This window comes from Emydura macquarii, unplaced genomic scaffold (genome assembly GCF_026122565.2).
Source record: "Emydura macquarii macquarii isolate MOO-44397 ecotype Brisbane River unplaced genomic scaffold, CSIRO-AGI_Emac_v2 contig_3647, whole genome shotgun sequence".
Lineage (NCBI taxonomy): Eukaryota > Metazoa > Chordata > Testudines > Chelidae > Emydura > Emydura macquarii.
The window spans coordinates 156,903-179,434 of NW_027133784.1; the positions used below are offsets into that span (position 1 = coordinate 156,903).

Below are 22,532 nucleotides of genomic sequence, written 5' to 3' on the forward strand. Positions count from 1 at the left end.
TCACACAAAGCGATACTATGTGAAGATAGAATACTGGGCAGGCGTGAAGCAATTGCATCCCTTAAGTTCATTTCCAGACTCTCATACTGTAGTCTAGAGATACTCGAGGCAGAAGAATTATGCTGCCAACGTTATAGAACATCCCCTCAGTGCCAGACAGACACCACTGATAGACATGCTCAGCCTGGCCTATTTTGTGACCAAGGTGGTTGTTTACGAATAAGCACAGGCATACCGAGCCCCATTACATCTGAGCTCAGACACAAACACCCACGCCTCCAAGCAGAAACACACTTTCAGCTCTCACCTGGGCTATTTGCAGATTCTTCTGCTGTCATCTGCATAAGAAGGGCAACTTGCTGGCGCTCAGAGAGAGGGTAACCAGCCCTGATTCCTGAGAGCCCCATTCCAAACAGCAAGCCAGGCTTCCTAGTGGCAGGCTCCTTTTTAATCCTCTTCCGTTCTGGACCCTGCTTTTCTGTGATGCAATCAGAGACAGAAAGGGAAGGGGAAGGTTTCATGCTACAGACATTTCCACAACTGAAATTCACATTCATTTTTAAGACAAGTGCTAATAATAGCTTTCCCCATTCATGTCAGTGTCTAACAGAGTATAAAGAAGCCACTGGTGGAAAAAACCTGTGTTCAAAGCATTGGCATTTGCCAGCACTGATGCTCTTGGACAGATACCCTTGTTCAGAACTGTTAAAAGCCATGGCAATAAAGCACACACCTCACTGGCTGCCTGGAGAGCCCTGCAACACCTAGGTACAGTGGAACAAAGCACAGAGCGGGGCACTTCCTGCCCTGGGTCACGTGGCTGGCATTCTGGCCGTTCCCTAACAGTTTTTTTAATATTTAGATTCTCTTTTCCCCACCCCCCAAAACAGCAGCACAAGAGGGGAGATAATGAATGCACCCGGAGGCCAACTGTCAGTACTGTACCTTCCATCTTGCTTCTAGGAACCTCCATTTCATGCCATGGTGCTTCGAGGAGCGTACCAGCCTTATACCACCACAGCATGGACTGAACTGGAGGCATCTAAAAGCAGCAACAGAAAGTGCTAACAAGATACACTGTAAGAGCTCTGAAATGTCACCATCTCATCCCCTTCAGCTAAGCAGACTACAGCACCGTTACCAAACGTCGTGTCAATCCCCGTATGGAGGCAGGGCGTGAGCATGCTGGAGGCCCTTCTTCCACTGTAACAGCAGCCTGTCACTCTCCCCGTGTCTCCTCCCACTTACACCATTCTCCTATATCACCTCAGGAGCTTACTCAGCGGGGTCCCTTCCTGTACCTACCCCTGTGAAACCAACACACTCTTAAGAGCAGTTTTTCACTCCCAGTAACTCCCACCTAACTGGTCTAACCACAGACAACTCCTGCGGGGAGCAATGAGGGCGCAACTGCTGCCCACAGCCAATGTGTGTTTGTGACCCATAGCGTGTGCAGGACCAGTAGTGCCAGGACAACACTAAATCCAGGCCTTTCCCCACATCGCCTGTCACTGCTCTCATTGGTGAGCATCACATCCTAGAGACAGCCAGAGAGAACTAGACGCTGCAAAGCATTATGGATTTGCTACCTCACTCCTTTTATGTACAATGCTTTCCTGAATATACAGCTTCTCTTAAGCAGCTTTTTGATTACCCCTTAGCAAACATTGATCTCTTTCCCATACACCCAGAATTATCACTCATCCTGTTTGCTTCCCTGCCCTGTCCTGCTGATGTTAGCAGAACTCTGAGAAAGCACAAGTGTGATGTGTGCTCTCTGCTGGGTCTGCAGAGCAGCATGCAAGACATCACAGGTCCCTCAGAGAGGGGGATGGGGTCTGAGTATATAATATCAATGTGACAGTTTAAGAAATAAAAATTAGGTTTGTCTGGCTGAGATGTTCCAGATGATTCTATTTAATTTCTAGCTAAAAAGAACGAAATAGATAGCAACAGAAAGATGCACCAATTCCAGGGAGATAAATACTGGAAATAAACTCCCACAAAACCAAAATATAAACTCTAACACTGTCCTAGATACACAGTGGAAGAACAAGAAAACCAGATAATGGCACATCCATATAAATAATCCAAATGTTAACATACTTCAGTGCTTTAAAATTAACTGTAAGAAGTACTGTACGTGTATGATCTAAACCAAATTGCTAAAGACCAATAAAGGGCCATTTATAGAAAAAGCAGATAAAACCTATCAAATATCTGGCAGATGCAGACAAATGGTTCCCACAGCTGTATCCTCACAAACTGTCCTCAGATTCTATGTTGAATTCATGCTAGTGAGATTCTGCCTCAGAAATCTGGGCATTGAAAAAGTGCTTAGTTGCACTGTAGTCTTGAAATAAAAATGTAAAGCCCCTGGTGAATTGCCCACAGCTTTGCTGCGTAAACAGACCCCTTCATTATTTAACTGATCGGATTCACTTCTCAAAGGAGCAATTTCCCCCCCCAATTTTGATACACAAGATAAAGCTGGGGGGGTGGGGGGGAATATTTTGAACTAAGGAAATATGCTTCTTAACTCTTGCAGTTGGCTAGACGGCTACCCTGTGAGTCAGTGCTAGCCAGCAGGGGGAGAGGATAACCATCAGGATACTTGCAGAAGTTGTAATAGATTCTGAGGTGGGTTCTAATACGGCAAGCCTGGAAGTATCCTGATCCACAAGGATAGGAAGCCCCCTAGATCTCGACCTTAGCACCTCTATTCAAATGTAATAATTTTGAAACACTGAGACTTCACCCTGTACCAACTCTCTGCCAGCTGCTACCCCAAGAATCCTAGCATTGCAGTTTAGTATGAGATTTCCCTGCCACCCACCATTCAATAGTTTTAAACGAACTGATACAGCCTTTAATATAAATCAATTAGCTAATCCACATAACATTTATATAGCAGGGAGGGAAGCTGTAATTTTAACAGACATTCTACTTTGCCGAGAACGAAGTTTTATGAGGATTGTTAAAACTCGCCAAAACAGGGTTACAAACCATTAAGTGGTCTGCAATGCCGTGTAAGAAACCTGGGCTCAATTTCCAGGTGCTTACTTCACAGCCCAGAAAAGAATGGGGAAGATACAGCATCCTGCCCAGTCCTCATTGGCCATAAAGACAGAGCTGGAGATGCAGAATCTTCAAGCAGAGATTCTAGAGCAGGAAGTGGAAGTCCAAAGTGGGTTTCCAATGGACTAGCTCTCACACACACACACACACACACACACACACACACACACACACACACACACACACACACACACACACACACACACACACACACACACACACACACACACACACACACACACACACACACACACACACACACACACGCTTGTAATATCTGGATAAAGAATTTTCTATGGCATTAAATTTGTACAATTCAACTAGAATGATCAAAAAGCCAACCATTAGCTAGGCTCTAGGCCAGCATTCCAACATGCCCAGAGAGCGTACGTAGTGTCAAGCTTTTTGTGTAAGCTCTGAGACCCGGGGCACTCGTAAGACAATACTGCTGGACAGCCTTCCCTGCACAGCTCTGCCAATGCACTGCCCCCTAACCTGCAATAGTCTGGGCCCCCCTGAGCAGATTACCACAGTTAACTCTTCCTAACTATTCCGTGGCTTTGGTGCTAAGAAGAACATTCATGCCAGATTAGCGTGAGATCCCCCAAACTATCCATCAGTGTGAACCTAGGCCTCCAGTGCAGATGAAATGCTAGTTCTTTAACCCATTATGTTACCCTTGATCTGTTTGTCTTGTTTATTTCGAAAAGGATACTGTCAACTTAATCTAGTCAATTTCCAAAGGTGAGGTACAAGCAATTTCTCTTGGGACTCTGCCCCAAGTTCCTTTGCTGATTTCTATGGTTTCACTATCACATTTTCCTGTCTCTAAAGTCTCATCCTCTCTCCTCTGTTGCTGTGTAAAACCACTCACAAAGACAACAGGGGAAACTGTGTGGCCAGCTAACCTGTACAGGTGAATGAGTGAAAATGACTATGCACAAAGCTGGAAAATAAGTTGCAAAAATACAGAAATAGTCTTTCTAATCTTTTTTCAACTACAGCCATATTGTGTCCCGTACACAATGAAAAAAACGTGATTTCTACATTGGCATGTCCCTTTAAATTAAAAAGCTGCTACCTGGACCAAACATGTACATCTTTGACATGCTCAGACACAACCATGTGTTCCTCCCTCATGCTGTGTGTTAAGAGAATTATGAATTAATTCGAAATTGAGACGCTTCTCTGATTTTTTAACTTTGCTGTCCTATCCAGTGTAACACCCACCCACAACCACCAAGTGTCAAAAAAAACCTGTTGACGAATAAACTGGGGTTTCCAGTGAATCAATATGAAGCATTTGTAGTGGTTAGAGGAATGGATCACTTATCTTGCTGATCACCACAGAGTTTACAAGATCAAATTTAAATACAAAATCATCTGTTTAAGTTCTCCACTGTCTAACCAGGCTATGTTCAGATACTGGCTAACTACTGATTTCTCTCTGTGTAGCTCCACAACTGCATTTTAATCCACTCAAACACACAGGAGAACACTGCACCACTAATGCTGTGTATGCCAATGTATTTCTAGGGGTGGTAGTGATCCAAGAATAACCTATGTTACATAACACGATTCCCTTTAATCTATCCCAAGACAAATTAGATTGCTTAACTGGAGGATAGCAGGGATTCTGGAAAGGGAAAGCTGTTGAAAAATTGAAAGGTTTTTAGATTATAAATTAGAACTATTATGATCTTGCTAACCCTGGTGGCTTGGCATGTGTCAGGTGCAAAATCTGCTGCTAGCAAGCAATGCACTGGAAACCTCCGGTGCAAAAATGATTAACATTAGAATTAAGACTGTAAGCAGTAAGTAGAAGATAACAGGTTAGGCACGTCAGACCACCTTGTAAACAGCTATAAATGACAAACCAACGCAATCATTTCCAGCCTTGTTGGATTCTGACCATCCGACCATACTAAAGCATTGAGACCAATTCACAAAGTAAAACAATTATTAAGACTGTCATATCTATCTAACCCATCCCACTGGGCCTAGACATCACAACATGTGGTTCTTAAGAGCTTCACAGAAGAGAACCATGTACCTTGCATAGCAATTAGCAAATAGATGAAGTTTGTGGTTTAAGCAGTGCTCATTATTAAATACATCCATCAGAGACCACAGTGACTGGAAGGAGAAGTTTCTTAAAGGAGTCTGAACACCTATGTGAGGAACATGTTCTTCAGCCTGGCATCTTTGGAGTGACACAGCTTAATCGGCAAGATGAACTGCAGAAGATTTGAATGGTAAAATGTCATAATTGTCCATTCAACTATCACTTCCTTATGGAACAAACTACCTAGACAAGAACCCAAGAAACAAAGTAAACCAGATCTACTCAGTCATTACAGACAGCCATTATCTTCTGCTGTAACAGACTATTTAAGAGTTCCTAGGGAGATGCAAGCCTGTTTTCAGCTTTCGGATTAGTTCTTCAGAAGGTAGTCTCCAAGCTGGGATGCTGCAGAGTGAGCTGGTGCTCAGGAGTTTGACAAGCTGGTGTAGCCATTGATATATCAGAAGATTTAGTAAAACACACCTGCTTCTAGTTTGTAAGGGGACGTTAAAAAGTTGCTTAGATAGTGAGAAATATTGTGATGGAATTCTTTAAAGTTGCAAAGGGAACTAGAGAATTTTGTATGTCTGCAGTTTTTGTGCCTAGATATTTCTGTGAAGGGTATGTTATAAATTAAGTCCTTCTGTGTCACCTATGCACATCTGACGCAACAGCACTAGGAGAGATTTCTAAATCTTTACTCTTTCAGACAAGGTGTCAAGTGTTTATGTTTGGGTTTTTTAGTAGAGAGCACGGATTTGACAGCCCTAGGAACTGGATCTTCCATTCTATCCAGAGAATAGGGGAAAAACCACGAGCAACAATGTCATAAGCTTCCTCTGTACCAACCTGACAACATCCCTCAACCTTGACCAACTCCCAGAAGTGAAGGTCCCCTTAACTCTGCAGTCCTTGTTGAATGCACCAACAATGGTGATAACCTGTATAGTACTTTTTAGGAGAGGGACACCTGAAACCAACCACTCACTTCACACAAACTGATCAGCAGCTGGCGTTGATATTCCATGATGCCCCTAGTCTCTGCTGGCCCAGAGAATAAGAGACCAGACCTGGGGACTGAGCCAGCCCCTCTCTGAGCACCAACTACAGGGTCACCTATCTGGCTGAAATGACCATTTCTACATGCAAAGCTGGTGTTGCATCAAATAAGACACAAAAGTTCAAAGTGGTTCTGGGTCAGATTCACTGAATTTCTGGTGTGAGTCAGGCAACACTGGACTATCCTCACTCCATTGTTTTAATTAAGAAAAATTTCCTGATCGAGAGTCTCTCTTTGCTCGAACCACATTCTCTTTTCACTTGGTTTGGACTGCAAATTTTAAGGACTTGGACAAAGAAACAAACATTGCCTAGCTTCATTGTAGCTACGAAGCATCTCTGTATCCTAGGAACAGAGGAACTGCCACTCTGGAACTGACCAACGTCTTGCTTGAAGCCTGAGAGTAAGGCATATGCTCTCTCTAAGTGCATTTAATTTTGGAATACTTTCTCAAATCCTGCCATCAGATTCTGCCCTGAGGCATTAGGATTACAGGCCTCATGTTATCTTAGTTAGTGTATAACTGCAGATACCATTCCTGTTCTTACTGCATTGCCCTTTTATGAATCACGAGTGGTTTACTTCAATTATATCCTAGTATAACTAGGTAACTAGTTCTACAGGTTGGTTATATATTACATAAGAAACTATTTCCTTATATCGGTTTTAAGTTTGTTGCCTATTTATTTAATTGTTCCTTGGTTCTCTGCATTACGGCAAGGGGTACACAGGACATTGACTGGGGTACCGGGCTTCTCTGCCACTCAGGGTATAGACCCCTGTCCTATCTTTTCCTATTTTCCTTCTCAAAATAAACGGTATCTATCTTTTACTCTCTCCCGGAATGGGGACCCTCACTCCTGCAATCTCTGTTCATGTATCACCCTCATCTGCACTTTTTCTATTTCTGGGGTGTCTTTTTGGAGGGGCTACACAGGACAGGATTCCAGGGGAGGCTGTACTGTAGCCTGCAAACTGGTGGCTTACTCAATTTAGCCTTTTTATTAAACAATTTTATTTTTATCAAAGTGGATTCACAACTCCCTAAGTGTGTGAAATAAAGAGAGGCCATTCGGTGCAGTTCAAGGCCTTACATAGCCCAACAAGAGTGAAATAAATTAGACAGACTTGGCATACTTGTAAAACAAAAAAGCCTGCAACAAACACAGAGGCAGAGTTGGAGCTTGTCCTTCAGTTCAAACATCAACATTTCCGTATGAGTGACAAGCCAGATCTGCTTTCACTAAGAAGCTCCTGGTTGGGGGAGAGATTTGCATTTTTTGCCATGATTATGCACTGAGAAAATGTCTGAAGCAACCCAACAAATCGCACCTCATTCTTTCCTTGAAAAGTTACCACCATTTCAGAACCTAGCACGTGCAGAGAATGTACACAGTTCATTCCAGTGTTCTTGCACAATCTGCTTGTATTAGTTTGCTATCATGTTGCCCAATTACCTAACTCTGTCAGGTCCTTAGCCTCAATTCAGCTAAATAGTTTGTGTTCTCAGCAAAATGTCCTCCTGTTCTTTTCATCCCCTCTTCGAAGTCACTGTTAAATACATTGAATGCTGTTTCTAGTACTGATCCCCAGGGTGCTCTAGCAACCACCTTTATTGGGCATTTTCTTCTACTCTGCTGTCTTTCACCTGTTATTTACATGACAATACTTAGCCTTTTGACACAGGGGAGGGGTAGTTGTGCAGCTTCCTCTTCCAATCCTTCTCCAAAAGCACCCATCTCCACACCATCCAGGAGAGAAGGGCAGGGTTCTTCCCACCCACCTCTTTCACAAGTGGTGAAACATCTACGTTTGACAATTAGTCTGTTTTCACTGACTGCATGCATCTGGATTCCCTGGTTTAAAAAATGGCTGTTCCATATCCAGGAGTCTCCCCCTTACAATAAGCTCTGCATTTTATGTACAAACTTAGGAAACGTATGTGCTGAAGGAGAACTCCAGTTTAATTAGACTAAAACCACATTTCATTCACCCTGACAGTAGTGACAAAGCTTGAGGATCAAAGCAGATCACTGAAAAGTAGGTGGCTTAAAATAAAATTAAAAATAATTTTTTACCAAGAAAATGATTTGGCCTAGATAGTGCCATGAGCTAAGGCTACTAAGCAGTTTATCCTTCCTGGTGTGAACACATTACAGAGCTACGCATTCCTACTGCTCAGGAGTCCTGTGGCAGCTGCCTCTCTCAGTGGGTAGATATTTTCTCACAAGCCCGTGGCCTCCAAGATGAACGGAATCCCACTGCAGCATGGCCAACAATATATCAGGCCACATGGCTCAAAGAACCACTGCAGCAGGCAAGTCCTTTCCTTGACTCGCAAGCTCTGCATTTTGTTCCTTATTGGCCTCCACAGCCGTAAATCAAATGCAGACTTGGCAAATCGCGTTTCACCTGGAAACAGCAGTGTTGCAAGAAATCAGGGTTTGTCTACTCAGCATGCTCTGCTGTGGAAGGAAAGCCATATCTATATCCCTTAGGTACTCCATGGTCCATCTGTCACCACAGACATTATAGAGGGCACTGATGGGGTCATGTTAAGGGACATCTCACCCAGCTCTGTGCCACAGCTATAAAATATAACCAAAGCAAACTAGAAGGGGTGAAGGTCGTCAAGGGCTATTCTGTGGGTGTGCATGCAGAAGGAGTTTATAATTAGAACAGGAACACTTTCATTAATATCACTTGGCTGTTTCTGGGCTGTCAGAATGAGCCTGCAATTTGCAAAAATGCCTGCAAAGTTTGCCTGAAAATGTTAAATTCTTACTAATTCTGCAATGGCAGAAATTTCCTCCTCCACAGAACACTTAACATTAAAAGCGTGCGATCGACAAGGATAAAAATAAACCTAAAAAGTGGCTGCTGAGCTCTTGCTTTCACTTGCTGCAAGCAGACAGACACGTTGGATGAAAGTAACTGCACTACTTGTGGATGCTGTGCTTACATCCTTCATAGGAAGGAAATCGTCTTGTGATTAAACACAAGCCTGGGAGTTGGGAGATCTAGGATTTATCACCAGATCTGTCGCTCACCTGCTGTGTGACCAGGGCAAAATCACGTCACCACCCTGTGCCTCAGTTTCCCCAACTGTTAAAAGAGGATACCACAGCCCAACGCTTTAAGGCTTATTCATTAATGTCTGTAGTGGCAGAAACTCCTCAAGATGAGGAACTGTATTATCCTCTTTATGATCACATGGTCAGCTCTGATTGCTGCAGCACAGAAGTTGATCTGAGTTTTTTAAGCATTTGAGAGGCAGTATAGGAAATAGGCCACAGGTTGCATTTCCTGTGCTGATTGCATCAAGAGAAGGGTGGGGCTTTTTCCAGTGTTAATGTCATTCAGGTTTGAGAGCTCTGAACTGGATCTCAGGCACAAGCAGACCTACAATTGTGAACACATGGGGTGAGTAATTATACTAGTTATGATCAGGGTTAGATGACATGGCAAAAACACTTGCACCTGGTGTACAATGCAGCTTCCACTGTCGCTGCCATTGCAGAAACATGCTTACACATTTCCCCAGTGTAGTCAAGACGGGAGTTTACAATCAATCAGGTTGCTGTACCCAACCAAGGCAAATATTCCATACAGCAAGAATGAACAAGCAGACTTCAAAGGCATATCTCCCAAAGACAGCTAGACTAACTTGGAATGATCCTGAAGATGTGGCTGGCAGAAGAAAATACTGTTCAGAAACACAATTTTACAAGATACACGTTTTTAACTAGTTGCCTGGATTGCTTATCTGAAATGCAAATTATTAAGAATGTAAATACACTGAAATCTAATGTAAATGCAGAACTAAATCCTCACACTGCGCCTCAAACACACTGACTTCAACTGACAAGCAAAATGGAAGTACCAACATAAAAACCATTACACACATTACATTCTTTTTAACCTGGGCATTTAAGCTCTTCACAGCCAGAAGCTACTGCCACTGAAGACGATGCACAACACACATCAGCACTCCTCATAAGGCATCCCCTGGCCCCCAATCGCTTTGAGTCAAAGGGGTAAGCCTGTTCTCTGCTACCCATACGAGTTGAACGAGTGCAGAAGCAAGACTCATAGGTGGCCTGAAACCAAATATGTAAACAGGAAGGACAGAAGTGGAGGAGGGGAAAGCTGATCAGAAATGATACAGGATGTGCTGCTACCCTCTTAACATTTTGGTTTCAAATTCTGAATCTAAGGCAAGAAGGTTTGACTAAAAAAAGTTCAGTTTACTGTCCTGATAAATGAAGCAACAGACAAAGGCTTTGAACTGGCCTTCCTGATCCAGATCTGCTGAGACACAACAGTGCTAGCTGTGGTTTTTATTTAATTGCTCCAGATACAGAAAGACTGTCCTCAAAGGTTGCATAATTTCACTCTACAGTAGTTTTGCAAATGCCTCTATCACTTAGTGAAATGCAATTTTGTAAATCTTTACAGCAATGTTCAGTGAATGAAGAGCAAGACTTGCAGTTGGGCACCTATTTCAGTAAACAAGGAGCAAGATTATGTTACACTAACATGCCTTAGCAAGGGAGTGCTGGAAAGTAAGAAAGCTAGATATGAGCCCTTTCAGATGCCATTGCACCAACGCTACCATCCTGTTTCACAACATTAACAAAGATATAGACACACTTCAATTTGTTTTACAGATGTGAAGGAGGCACAAGCTGATGCAGAGCATGTACAATGGCATGCAGAAACAAAGAGGGACCTGGTGGCATTGACAATTCTCCAGAGGAATCGCAATAAGGCCATCTTAAAAACCCATCTCTAAGAGGGAGAGAGATGTTTGTGATTAAAATTGCTACCTTGCTAACAGTAAAATCTATTTAGTCAAATCCCACCTTCCATTCACCTCTGTTTGAAGAAGTTCATTTGCTCCTTCCTTTAACTTTCTATGAACAAAACCTCAATCCTCTCTTGCTATTTTGTTGAATTCAAGGTTTCTGTTCTCCTCATGGTGCAGACACTTAACTCACACTGACATTAATGAGAGCTAGACACAGAAACTGGAAGGATTCACAGAGCCTGAATACAGTTATGCCTGCAGAATACATCTAGGGAATTACTTTTAATTTCTTCAGCAAAACTAAACATTTGAATCTGGGAGCTCTAGGTGAAAGACTAGAGCACGAGTACATTTTTAGGACAACAAAAGGATTTGCCCACAGGTGGTTCTTGTGCCCAAATTAGATTCCAGGTCACACAACACACACGAACACACACTGCATTAATTTAGAGTACAAATCCTTTACTGTTGGAAGCCGGTAGGTGGCTATCCAGAGGTCCCACAGCACATGCTGTTTCATGTGGAGGTATTCAAGATTCAGCTGTCTGTTTAGCCCTGCATGCAGGCTTAGCACAATACGGGTTGAAGCACAGGCCTTAGCTGAGGTGGGAGGGAGAAAGGAGGAGTGGGTGAAGGAAGAAAGGCAACGCCAGCGAAAAACTGTACAGATTTTTTAAATACATTCTGAGCAGCCTGACAGTTTGGGTTTAAGGGAACGCCAACCCAGAGCTCCACCGGCAAAGTGCACCCATTCCCTAGTAACATGTCCTGTAACACACAAGCGTCTGTTTAAACTGCTTAGACATGATAACACAAGAATATAAGCTGGTACCCTGAGGACGAATACCGTTGCCCAACAAGTAATGCAGAAAATGAACTTTTCAGCACTGTGTGGGGGAACTGCTGGCTCTGTTAAAGCTCAGGATTTTCAACAGTGTATTCTCTAAACATGCAGCCAGACAAAGGATCAATAAGAATAAATTAGAATGCTACAGACAGCAATGGAGAATGTATTATGCCTTTGAGAGAAAGCACAAGTCTCTGCTTTTCTTATCCACAGCACAGATGCATGAAGTGACTCATTTTTACCAGGGAGGTTGCAGCACATAAAATGTTTTTGGCACTTTGGAGAATGTCAGTTCAAATGAGAGAGGAAGGAAAGGCTTCACCTGAGCATGGCCAGTGAGCAGAAGGAGGGGCAGCAGCACACGAATGAACCCAAGCCTCTGTGGACTGGCCAGGGTCAGAATCTAAGGACAATGTGCACATGGCAAGACGATAAGGCAGGTAAGAGACTTCAGAGTGGGGAGGGTGCAGCAGGTTAAGTATCATGGCAGCACAAAAGGGGAAAGAGCACAAAAATACAGCTGGACAGACAAGAGGGAGCACCAGGAGAATGGGATGGAAGCCAGAAGAATGTGTTGTCGCAATTAAAGTGAAAAAAAATAAAAGGTAGCATGGACATGAATGCAGGACAAGTACAGCAGGAGGAATAGGACTGGGATCAAAAGACAAAGGATGAAGTCACGTTAACTGGGGGTCTACAACAAAAAAGAGGCAATTTGTTGCATGGAATTTTATGCATAAGCTGCATAGCCAGTGGTGCAAATGGGTTACAGGATACAGAGAATGGAGATGGACGTCTGGCTTATCAGCCAAATAGACTCAGGCGAAAAAGGAAACAGTGGAAGAAAATGAGGGGGAAAAAAGCAGCATTCTGTTCCAACAGAATGACAGAGAGAGGTCAGTCCTCTCTGCTTCTGGAAAATAAACAGGAGAGATCTGTGATTGCTTCCTAACCTAAAGGGGGGATAGAGGCCATCAGTGGAAATTCATTCTCACATGAGCTAAACTGAAAGGGTATCCTAGACTTAAACTGTGGTGCGAGAAAGTGGAGTACCCATAAATAACTGCTCTAAAGAACACAATGTGAACTCTGATGCATTAAGTCAAATGACCTTCCAAAAAAAAGCCTGACCTGCAAATCTTTATGTTTTCTATCAGGCCCATAGAGGTCAATGGATCTACAGGCCCAGATGCTACCCCCTAAACTAAACACAATTCAAATATCAAGATAATCTGCAGGTCTGGTTTAAACAAAAGAGATACACTTCAACCAGAAGTGTGAAAAGGCATCTCAGCAAAAGTGGTCATTTACTGGTCCCTTGAGTTGCTTAAAGGAGCCATCAATCCATCATTTCAAAAACAACCCAAGTGGCTAATGTGAGAACACAGCCCTTGATGTTAAACAGTAATAATTCAGAGTTACTGATATTCCACCCTCCAGACGGCTTGTTTATGGTGAAGAGCAGTGAGGAGACATGGACAGGGGAGAAAATACTGGGAGGAAGCTTCACATGACTGACAGCCCACGCTCCTTCTCCCTACCTGGGAAGCTGGAGGCAGGACAGCCTGGGGACACAGCTGATAAGAGTTCTTACATGCAGGAGCGAGCCATCATTGATAGATTTTCGGTTCACAGAGGCTCATAGCACCTTCTCATGGCTATCTATATTTCAATGGGAGTTTAAATGGGATCTGAGCAGTGGTGTCTGCTAGTCTAACGACACGGTGCTACCATGATGGGGCGCAGCTAGAAATGAAGCTGTTCTGACATTGACACTCATTTCTGAATAAGCCAGCAGTTTGCTTCTCACGGATTCCCCAGCCAGCTTAGCAACTTGTGACTAACAAAGCTGTTCCCATGGGATGTAGCTCTAAACACCAGCAGCCAGTTAGGCAACCCAACAATGCACATATTCCAGGAAGGGGAAAGAAGTGGATGATTTGGGTCATCTGATTCATCCAGCATTTCTAGCCCAGTAATTAGCGTCACACAACATGCTGAAGGATTGGTACGAAGGAGGCTGGAAAACAGCAACACCTTTAAAAGCTTCAAGGCCGACGCCTGTTAACTTTACTTATGCTAAATCCCAGCCCTACAGTGAGACTCCTCACAGGAGTAAAGCTTGCTGGATTTGGCCCTCTTTTCTCAGACAGGCTTCAAAATCTCAAAGATTTGGGTCTTTAAACTCACCCTGAATTCTTTGCAACCACAGGCACACAACAATGGACTCCAGAGCTCCCAAGCACCTCAGGGAGGGGTTCTGTAGTCTACTGTTGCTTTGCAGTGCTTTAGGCAGAGGACCAGACACACAGATGAGGCCTTCAACACGTTGCTCTTAGGAGATAAGGCTGCTTTCTAACAAATACGCTGGAGGTAGTCGCTGGTATCAATGGTGGGAGTGTGCTTTTTAAGCAGAGAGTTCTTTGTGGGGAGGGGAAAGGATTGACCAGGAGCCCTAAAGAGGAGATAGGAGGTTCACTCGCCTCCCCAAAAAAATCCACTGGGGGGAGCTGCTGTCAGAGTAGACTGGGGGGCGGGGGGCTTGGCTTGTGAACCACATGCGCCCCTTCCCCAGGAGCTGAGAAACGTCTGGCAGTGTGGATCCGACATTTGCCTGTCTTCCTTTACTGAAGCTGAGAGTTTTCCGGTGGCGGTAGGAAAGTGCAGGGTGGGAGGGGGGACATTCGACATGACTGAGGGCAGTGCAGGAGGTTGACTGTGACAGCTGGACAGAGGGGAGGAAACATGGCTCAGGGAACCTCAAGAGTTTAAAAAATCATAATTCAAGGCCTCAAAATCATCCAATTCAAAACAAAACAAAACAGGATTTTTGTTGTTTGCCTTCTTGTTTGAGCCTTTAGGGTCCACCTGGGTCACATTTTCAAACTTCTCTCCATAACCGGGAGGGCCAGAAACCATTTTTTTTTAAATAAAAGCTGAGATTCTCAGTCACATGATCACCTGACTCTAGGGGAGAGGGCTTTAAGAAGAACACCGCCAAATACTGTGGGAGTTGGCAACAACTATAATTTACCAGTTCTTTACTTTTGACAAATTGCTTATTTCTTGTTTGTCTAATGTCTGCGTCTGTCCTGTTTTTAGAATGCTAGCTCTTAAGGGCAGAGACGGTCTTTTTCCCTGTGTACACACCATGGAGTTTTATTTTGGTGGAAGGCTCTAGGTGCTTCTGTGATTTAATTACCACCACCTCCCTCACACAGATGCAGTCGTAACAGCAGTGCTGAGCCACTGTGTGTGCAGTGATATTAGTATCAACTCTGCTTCCACAGCAATGATTAAGCAATGCTGAGGGGCCTCATGATGGAAGCCTCAATGCTACTAAAACATGCATCATTTATTCCCTCTTCCAGCCCAAATGGAGCTGCTGAACGCAGCAACTGCTTGTGTTTGAGGCAGAGAACAGACTGGGGTTGCAATAGAAAAAAGGAGGTTTAAAAGGCACCAGCAGCTACTGCTCTGTCATTAGCTGGTGCTGCTAGACTGATAGGTGAAGAGTCAGGTTAATGATCAATTCTGGCCTGATAGGTCTAAGGGCAGCAGTTTTCAGATTACCACACTCTGGTTTTAAATTACATTCTGCCTACTGAAGATTCCCTCTGCAGTTTCCATTAAATGTGGGATTCTTCTTTCCTTTCCCATCTCAAGCTGCTGCGAAATGCTGCTCTGCACTGGTAAGCAGATGCGGCATTGTACTTCAGAAGTGGCTGGACCGATCCATACATCCCATAATTTACCTCAGGGGTGTTGTGAGGCTTGTTAATATATGTGAAGCGAAAAATGTGCCTGATTCAATCCATGTTTCTTAAATCGGAACTCTTTTCTCTCTTTACATTGGAATTTCTTAAACGTTTTGGGGACTTTTTACTACATGAAGCTATTGTCAAAATACTGTTGGAGGCGAAATGTTACATCAGTTTAATCCGTTACTGTTTTCCACAGTGGAGCAGCAATACACATTGCAATAAAACCAAAGGGATAGGTAGTAGGCATAAGACCACACTGCATGTATGCTGTACTGTCCCTTTATTTTTAGTTTACACTTGGTTACCATGCTGCAGACATCTTTTAGCAATAGCAGAATCTGTAAACAGGCTGAACAAAGCTTGCAAAGTGTACTTTGATCTTCTAGTCTTACTACTATGACTTGGTCAGCACCTCAAACATATATAAAAGAGCCTCAATTCTACAGATTTTGAACAAGGCAGAGGAGAGCAGTGAAACGAAATGGAGATAGGAAAAAAACTTAGACTTGTCCTGAGCCCCAACAAAACCTCAGAACGAGAGAAAATGCTCAACTACACAGGAGGTAAAACATGAATTTTTTTTAGACTTAGTATAATCCCCATCTCACCCTCATGGATTTCAAGAATGGTGCTTACTGCTACACCAGTAAGTAGCTCTGGATACCTAACGTTACTTCAGACATTGCCAATCTTCTATGCTGTGTTCTGACCTAGGTTGCTCTGGGGGGCTGGAATGAAACCAGCATGTTCTGAAGGTTTTATTAAAACATACCCCCTGATGATCCAGGATCTGGAAACCACAGCTGCATCTTCCAACTGCCAGAAGCCAGGGTCTCAAGTGCAACAGCCTTAAATCTCCAAGTTAAATCAAACTGTTTTCAGTAAATTTAAGGAGTTTTCTCTGAACTGTGCATTTCAGAACAACTTTTAGCCGCAATACCAATGCAGTACACAGCATTTGTAGAGTGGTGAAAACAGGTTAATGATAATACACTGCACTTCTTCGTTGCTTTGCTACATATACAATATGAACACACAGAAAAGATGGAAAGCATACAATTCTGTAATTAAGAGTCTGGTGCCTTTGAGTCAGCTCCATGACTCAGCTAGCAGTTCACTGCAAAACCACACATGGGCATCAGGAAGAGTATAGCTAAGAATTTAATTTCTTTAATTCTCAATTGCTGCCCACCTCTCACGATCTCACCCCTGGGTGGTTTCACATTACATCTATTTTAGCCTTCAATATACTGTCTTCCTCTCCTGTCCCTCTTTTCTGTAGCAAAATTTGTTTGGAAATCACCAACTGCTGTTTTCAGCACAATGAAGAGGTGTTCCAGGCTGCAAGACTTAGCATTAGCGGGTGAAAGATTGGTTTTATTCTCTGGGCCTTTTTCTATGCTGCCTTGGATGTAACAAGCAACATCGTATACTAGATATAGCTGCATATAAACTGAAAAATGTAGGTTCTCTAGACCAGTGGTTTTCAACCTTTTTTCATTTGCAGACCCTTTAAAAATTTTGAATGGAGGCACGGACCCCTTCGGAAATCTTAGAAATAGTCTGTGGACCCCCAGGGGTCTGCAGATCACATGTTGAAAACCACTGCGGTTAGCAATTTTTGGGTGGGGAAGCAGCTAAAGTGCAAGTCCGAGGACAGCAAGAAGAGTGGTGAAGAACAATGCAGGAGATGAGTCTCCAGAAGAAGCTGCTAAGCTGCTCCCACAAGCACAGAGTTCGTAACATTTCAGGAGTTTAAGCTGACGGCTTAATTTGTTCTGTAGTTTTTAAAAAAACATAAAGATAATATATGTGATTAATTGCATGGGATCCTGGAACCAGAACTTTTGCTCTAGGAGCCATTTTGAAGCAGGTAATTTAGAAAGGTTTAACACTGGCCCTACTGTACCAAAACTGTACATTTGAAAACAATGCTTGCAAGTAATATCTTCCACAAACCCTGCCAAGAATGTTTAAGTAAGTGAACAAAATCCTCTGTGTGGTATTCTGAGTGCTTGGTTCTGAATCAAGGCAGAGTAATGTCATGCTGTGGGATTTGGGGGGAGGGGTTTGCAAATAAGACAGATCAAGAATGAAACTGCTTACTTGCTCTCTTTCTGAACACATCGGTGCTCTACGAGCAGTACATGCTTCCAAACAAATTCAAAGAGTAGGCTGCAGGAGGAGGGTAGGAGGAAGGGCATGTGACTTGCTCTGCTGTTCAACAGCACCCACTGCAATATGATTCAGGGATCAGCACAGATGTCTCCCCAGCAAATGCACTCTCTCGCTGAAGATGACGGAAGTTGCTCTAGTGGCAACTAAAACAGGGTGTTGCAATTTAATGCATTAGTGGACAGAGAATAAATGGTTTGGAAACCAAGATGTAGACAACAGCTTGCACTCTGCTGGGGAAGGGGAAGAGGTAGCAAGATCAGGGCTGAAGAAAGGAGAAGAACATGGACACAAATAAAAAATAAACAGAGGAAAGGAACAGAATAGGCCTTCACTTAGTGCCCACGCCTAAAGGACTAAAACACCTGCCCACGCCCTGCACAGTCAGGCAGGCAAACACAAAAAACACCTAGACACACTATGCAACAGTACCTAATAGTGGCTGCTACCAATCAGCACCGAGGCAACTGTAGTTCAATGTCACCTTCAATTTAAAAGATGAAACAGAGATGTGAACAAACAATGGTTATTGCAAAGAGTATACACACCTACTGCCAAACAAAATGTATAGTTTTTACTTTACACAGCAAAGCTGGAATAGAAGTATTTGAGAAGATACCATCAGATACACATACGAAAAAGACAAGCCTAGAGTTCTAAATATCACTACAAATCCAGGCAACGGGGTCACCATTTTTGTTTCAACTTTTAAAGAGAAAAATGTTCCACCAACAGCAGGAGGAAAGAAAGACCTGTCCTCCTAATTTCAGTTCCCACATATTTAGGGCTGAATTTCACATCACAGCCATGAAACACACAGACAAAAACATCCTCAAAAACAGCAGAACAATATGTACTGAATTCCAGCAAATAGGGCTGTATTATGTAAATATACTGATGTCAACTGTGTAACGGGCTTTGTTAACAGAGATGTTGCAATCCGACTTCTCACTAAGGATATAAAAGCCTAACCCTTTAAACAGTAATCAGCTGTTTAAAGGTTTTAAACAGCTGATTTCCTTTGTTCTGGGGAGGGGGAGCTGCTGGGCTGCTCTGGCTTGCGGGAGGTAGGGAGCCCAGTGGGGATGGGGAGATGCGGAGCCCAGCCGGGGTGAGGAATAGCCGCAGCTGAACTCCAGCCAGAGCAGCTGGACAGCTCTGGGTTGCAGCAGGCGCAGAGCTGGGGGGAGGGGGGGGGCCGGGCGGTTACAGGGTGGGAGGGGGCGCTGCTCTGGCTCGCAGGGAGGCATGGAGCCCAGCACAGTTCCACCCACAAGTGCAGAGCGAGGGACAGCCGCAGCTGGGTTTGGCTGAGCTCCCTGCCAGCGAGAGCTGCCCAGCTGCGGCTCTGCATGGAGGAGCTGCAGCTAGGCAGCTCTCACTTGGCAGTGAGGAGCAGGGCCCAGCACAGCTCCCCTCCTCCCCACACCTTTAACTGTTCTGTTTTTAGAACGTTTAAACGGTTTTTGGGTTTTTTTTTAAATTTGCACATCCCTATTTCTCACCACAGTGAAAATCAAAGTTGGGAAAAAACCTCTTCCTTCCCCTCCCCCCCCAGGATCCAGACAAGCAGAATCCTTCCAGAGAAACAGGGAGGATGGCTAACGGATGTTGAGTGTGTGTGTGGTGGAAGCCCATGGTTTGAGACCTCAAAGGCCTGACTTTCAGTGGTTTACTAGCTGGGACATCTGAGTGTGTGTTACCAGATGTGCGTGATTAGATAAATGCCTATCTGGCCACGTGAAAATAAATTGGGGATTTGGGGGCAGTAAGTGGGCACCTTTGTACACGCACAAATACGTTGCTACCCATCTACTGCAAGTCAGATCCTAAACTCAAAACGTGTCGTAGAGTGCAATTCCCCAAAGGCAGAAGTGGGATGACAAGAAAACAAGCCTTTTCCATTCAAAATGTCTGATTCTATGAATCAAGAAAAAACACGGCATGTTTTTGCTAAGCATGTTACTCGGAGCACTGCACCATCTACCTAAAACTGCCTGGCCCAGCCAGTGACTGAGTCACTTCCTCTCTTTGGGCTCTCAGACAGGTTGTTAGAAATGCACCCACACTTTCTCAGTATTCGAAGGGTGTCACTTAAATGCACTGTTGTGAGACTGAATTACCATTTTGCAGCCCCTGCTCTACTTCCTGACCGACACCGGGGGGTCATTTCGCTGCGTGTGTCAGTGCCAGCTCGGCAGCGGCCCAGCTACGCCGATGAGACGCGACTAGGAGTGAGACTGACGTTTCCCGTCCTCTTTCCCGAGGACCAACTCTGCAGGAGAAGGGGGAAGATGTGTCCTGAGGGGGCGTCCGTGTCACAACGGGGTGGAGTCGAAGGCCTGCTGGGAGCAGGGAGGAGCTCCAAGACAGGAGAGGCAAGTGGCCTCCAGGCAGCCTGTGTGGTGGTGCTCAATGGCCATTCTGAAGGCAGCAGGAAAATTCGGAGAGGAAGAATCTCCCCAAGTGTGCAGAGGCTGCTGACAGCAGGAGCATCATATTCCCCTCCTCTGCTCACATTACAGGCTGGTTGCTGAGTTTATGCAGGATGTAGAGGTACAAGACAAAGAGCCCAACTTCCTTTTCACATCTCAAGAGGCATTTGGAGCCCTCCGAAAATTAGCCTCGTCTTGAAAACTGAGACCATTACCGCTCCACACCATTGAAAGGCAATAAATGTAGAGCTCCACAATGAAATTTTAATAATTTTTATGGTCACACTGTCACTGAAATTGCTTACAGTGATCTTATGACTCCCCTTGCCCCCCAAATACGTTTGGTTGGGAATTTAAATGTTAAAAAGCAGCAGTGAAGGTTCTTCCACTGGGCTTAACTCCCTTTCCCCCAGCATCCCTGTCCACACTGGTCAGACTCCTAAACTCATTCAAGTCAGACATAACCCAGGACACTGGGAATAATCTATCCAGCCAAATACTATCCAGACCCCAAACTGCTTAGATCCGAAAATGAGTAAAGTTCCCATCTTTTCAGAGCAGTAACACTATCTGTTCTCAAGTGTCCAGGGGCTGCCCCCTCTCTCGCAGCTTACTGTGACCTCTATGATGTATTTACTCATCTATATGCCAAGAATGCAGAAATGACAATTCATACCTAAAAATAGCAATCAATTTAAGCTACGCTTTAACAAGGTAGTTTCAAAAAGTTAGTCTGTCTCCCAGGACAGGGAGTTCTGCTACTCAAGAAACTGCCATTCAGCACGATGAAACCCACAGAAATTTGACTCTAACCCTAAACAAACCAAACATTACTTATTAACCAATTGACAAAACTCCCACCCCCAATATGCTAGCAACAGGCTCCGGACACCCTTTTAAAACCAGCCTTACAAACTTTTAAACCAAACAACATCCGTCAATAGTTCAGTATACTGAACATGTGACACAGACTATACCTTGTCATATCAGACTCTGACCCTTGTACTTAACTTGGGAAAAGTAAATATAAACAGCCCTTATCCCACTGCAGAGAGGTGGAGTTGTGTTCTGCTTAGTATCTCCCCAGAACATCTTGATGTATAAGTCTAGTGCTACAGTTCAATTATATGTGAGGGATCAGAGAAGATGGAAAACATCTCCTAATACCTGTTGCAGTATAAACAGGGGTTTTGTACAATCTAGTGACCCTTGGACTATCTTAATCTCCTCCTCTCCCTCTCAGGTGATTTTGCCTTTCAGTCGCTTGCCGACTTGCCTCATCTCAGACTTCTTAGTCATCCATCTGAATTATACAGGTTTAGTTTATCTTAATTTTTGCTGCTCTTTTCTGATCTCCTTTTACAGTCTGTGCTGATTGCTGATGCTGAAGTGACTAGAACTGTAGATAGTATTTCAAGTACAGACTGTAGACACTGTTTCAGCAGTGAAAGGGAACTATCACATACTTGATCTCTGACTGCATGCCTCATGCATGGGCAGCCAAAAGCTATATTGGTTTTGCTTTCCACCATGCATGGCAACCTCATAACCAATCTGTGATCCACAATTCCCCATGCTAATCTTACTATTTGCCCAACACTACCATGCATCTTTCAGATTATTTCCCCCAAATTAACTAACCAGCATTTTTACAAACTGAATCATTTTATTTCATGCTCATATTTCTAAGTTCTTTACATCCCTTGTACTATTTTCTCCGTCCTCCATGGCTGTCACATCTCCCAATTTTGTATTACTTGCAAATAAAGTAGCAAGCTAATCTCTTCTTCTAGACCATTAATAAAGATGTTACATAAAACTGGGGCTAAAATTGCCCTTCTGGAGGAATCATTTCTCCATCCTCAACTCTATTTATTGCCATTCATTTAAGCTCTTTCACCAGTTTTACATTCCCTTGACAGTGCACATATGCAAGCCAATCTGAATTACCTTTCAAATTTAAGATAGCATGGCCCTGTATCAAGTGTTGAAGTCAAACAACAGTCATGTGTGAACAGACATGCCTGCATATACATATTATCCTTCAAATGTATTATATAAACACACCGAAGTATTATCAAATAGATTTATCCCAGTATTTAACAAGTTCTGACTGTGAGACTCAGTACTTCTTCCTCACCAGTCTAAGTTTCAGCTGATGAACTGGTTTAACTAGTAGCTGGATAGGACTGATCACTAGCCAGCCACAGGAAGTGTCTCTTTTATCATTCTTTTGATTAAATTAAATTTAAATAATACAGGAAAAAAGCCATATAGCCACCTAAGGACAGTTTTTGC

The 22,532-nt window shown here is 43.7% G+C and overlaps 1 protein-coding gene across 4 annotated transcripts in view; it reads right to left on the reverse strand.

Moving 5' to 3' along the window:
* ANKRD11 (ankyrin repeat domain containing 11) overlaps nt 1-22,532 on the reverse strand; it is a 204,085-nt gene that overhangs the window by 19,737 nt on the left and 161,816 nt on the right. For 3 of the 4 annotated variants that reach the window (XR_010917756.1, XM_067536732.1, XM_067536731.1), the window contains exon 5: nt 308-478. Coding sequence is in view for 3 of the 4 variants with exons in the window: in XM_067536732.1 (XP_067392833.1) it covers nt 308-478 (171 nt within the window). In the remaining variant the exon portion in view is untranslated. Of the gene's footprint in view, nt 1-307; nt 479-945; nt 1,043-22,532 lie in introns of all 4 variants that reach the window. The other variant, XM_067536733.1, reaches the window with a different exon arrangement.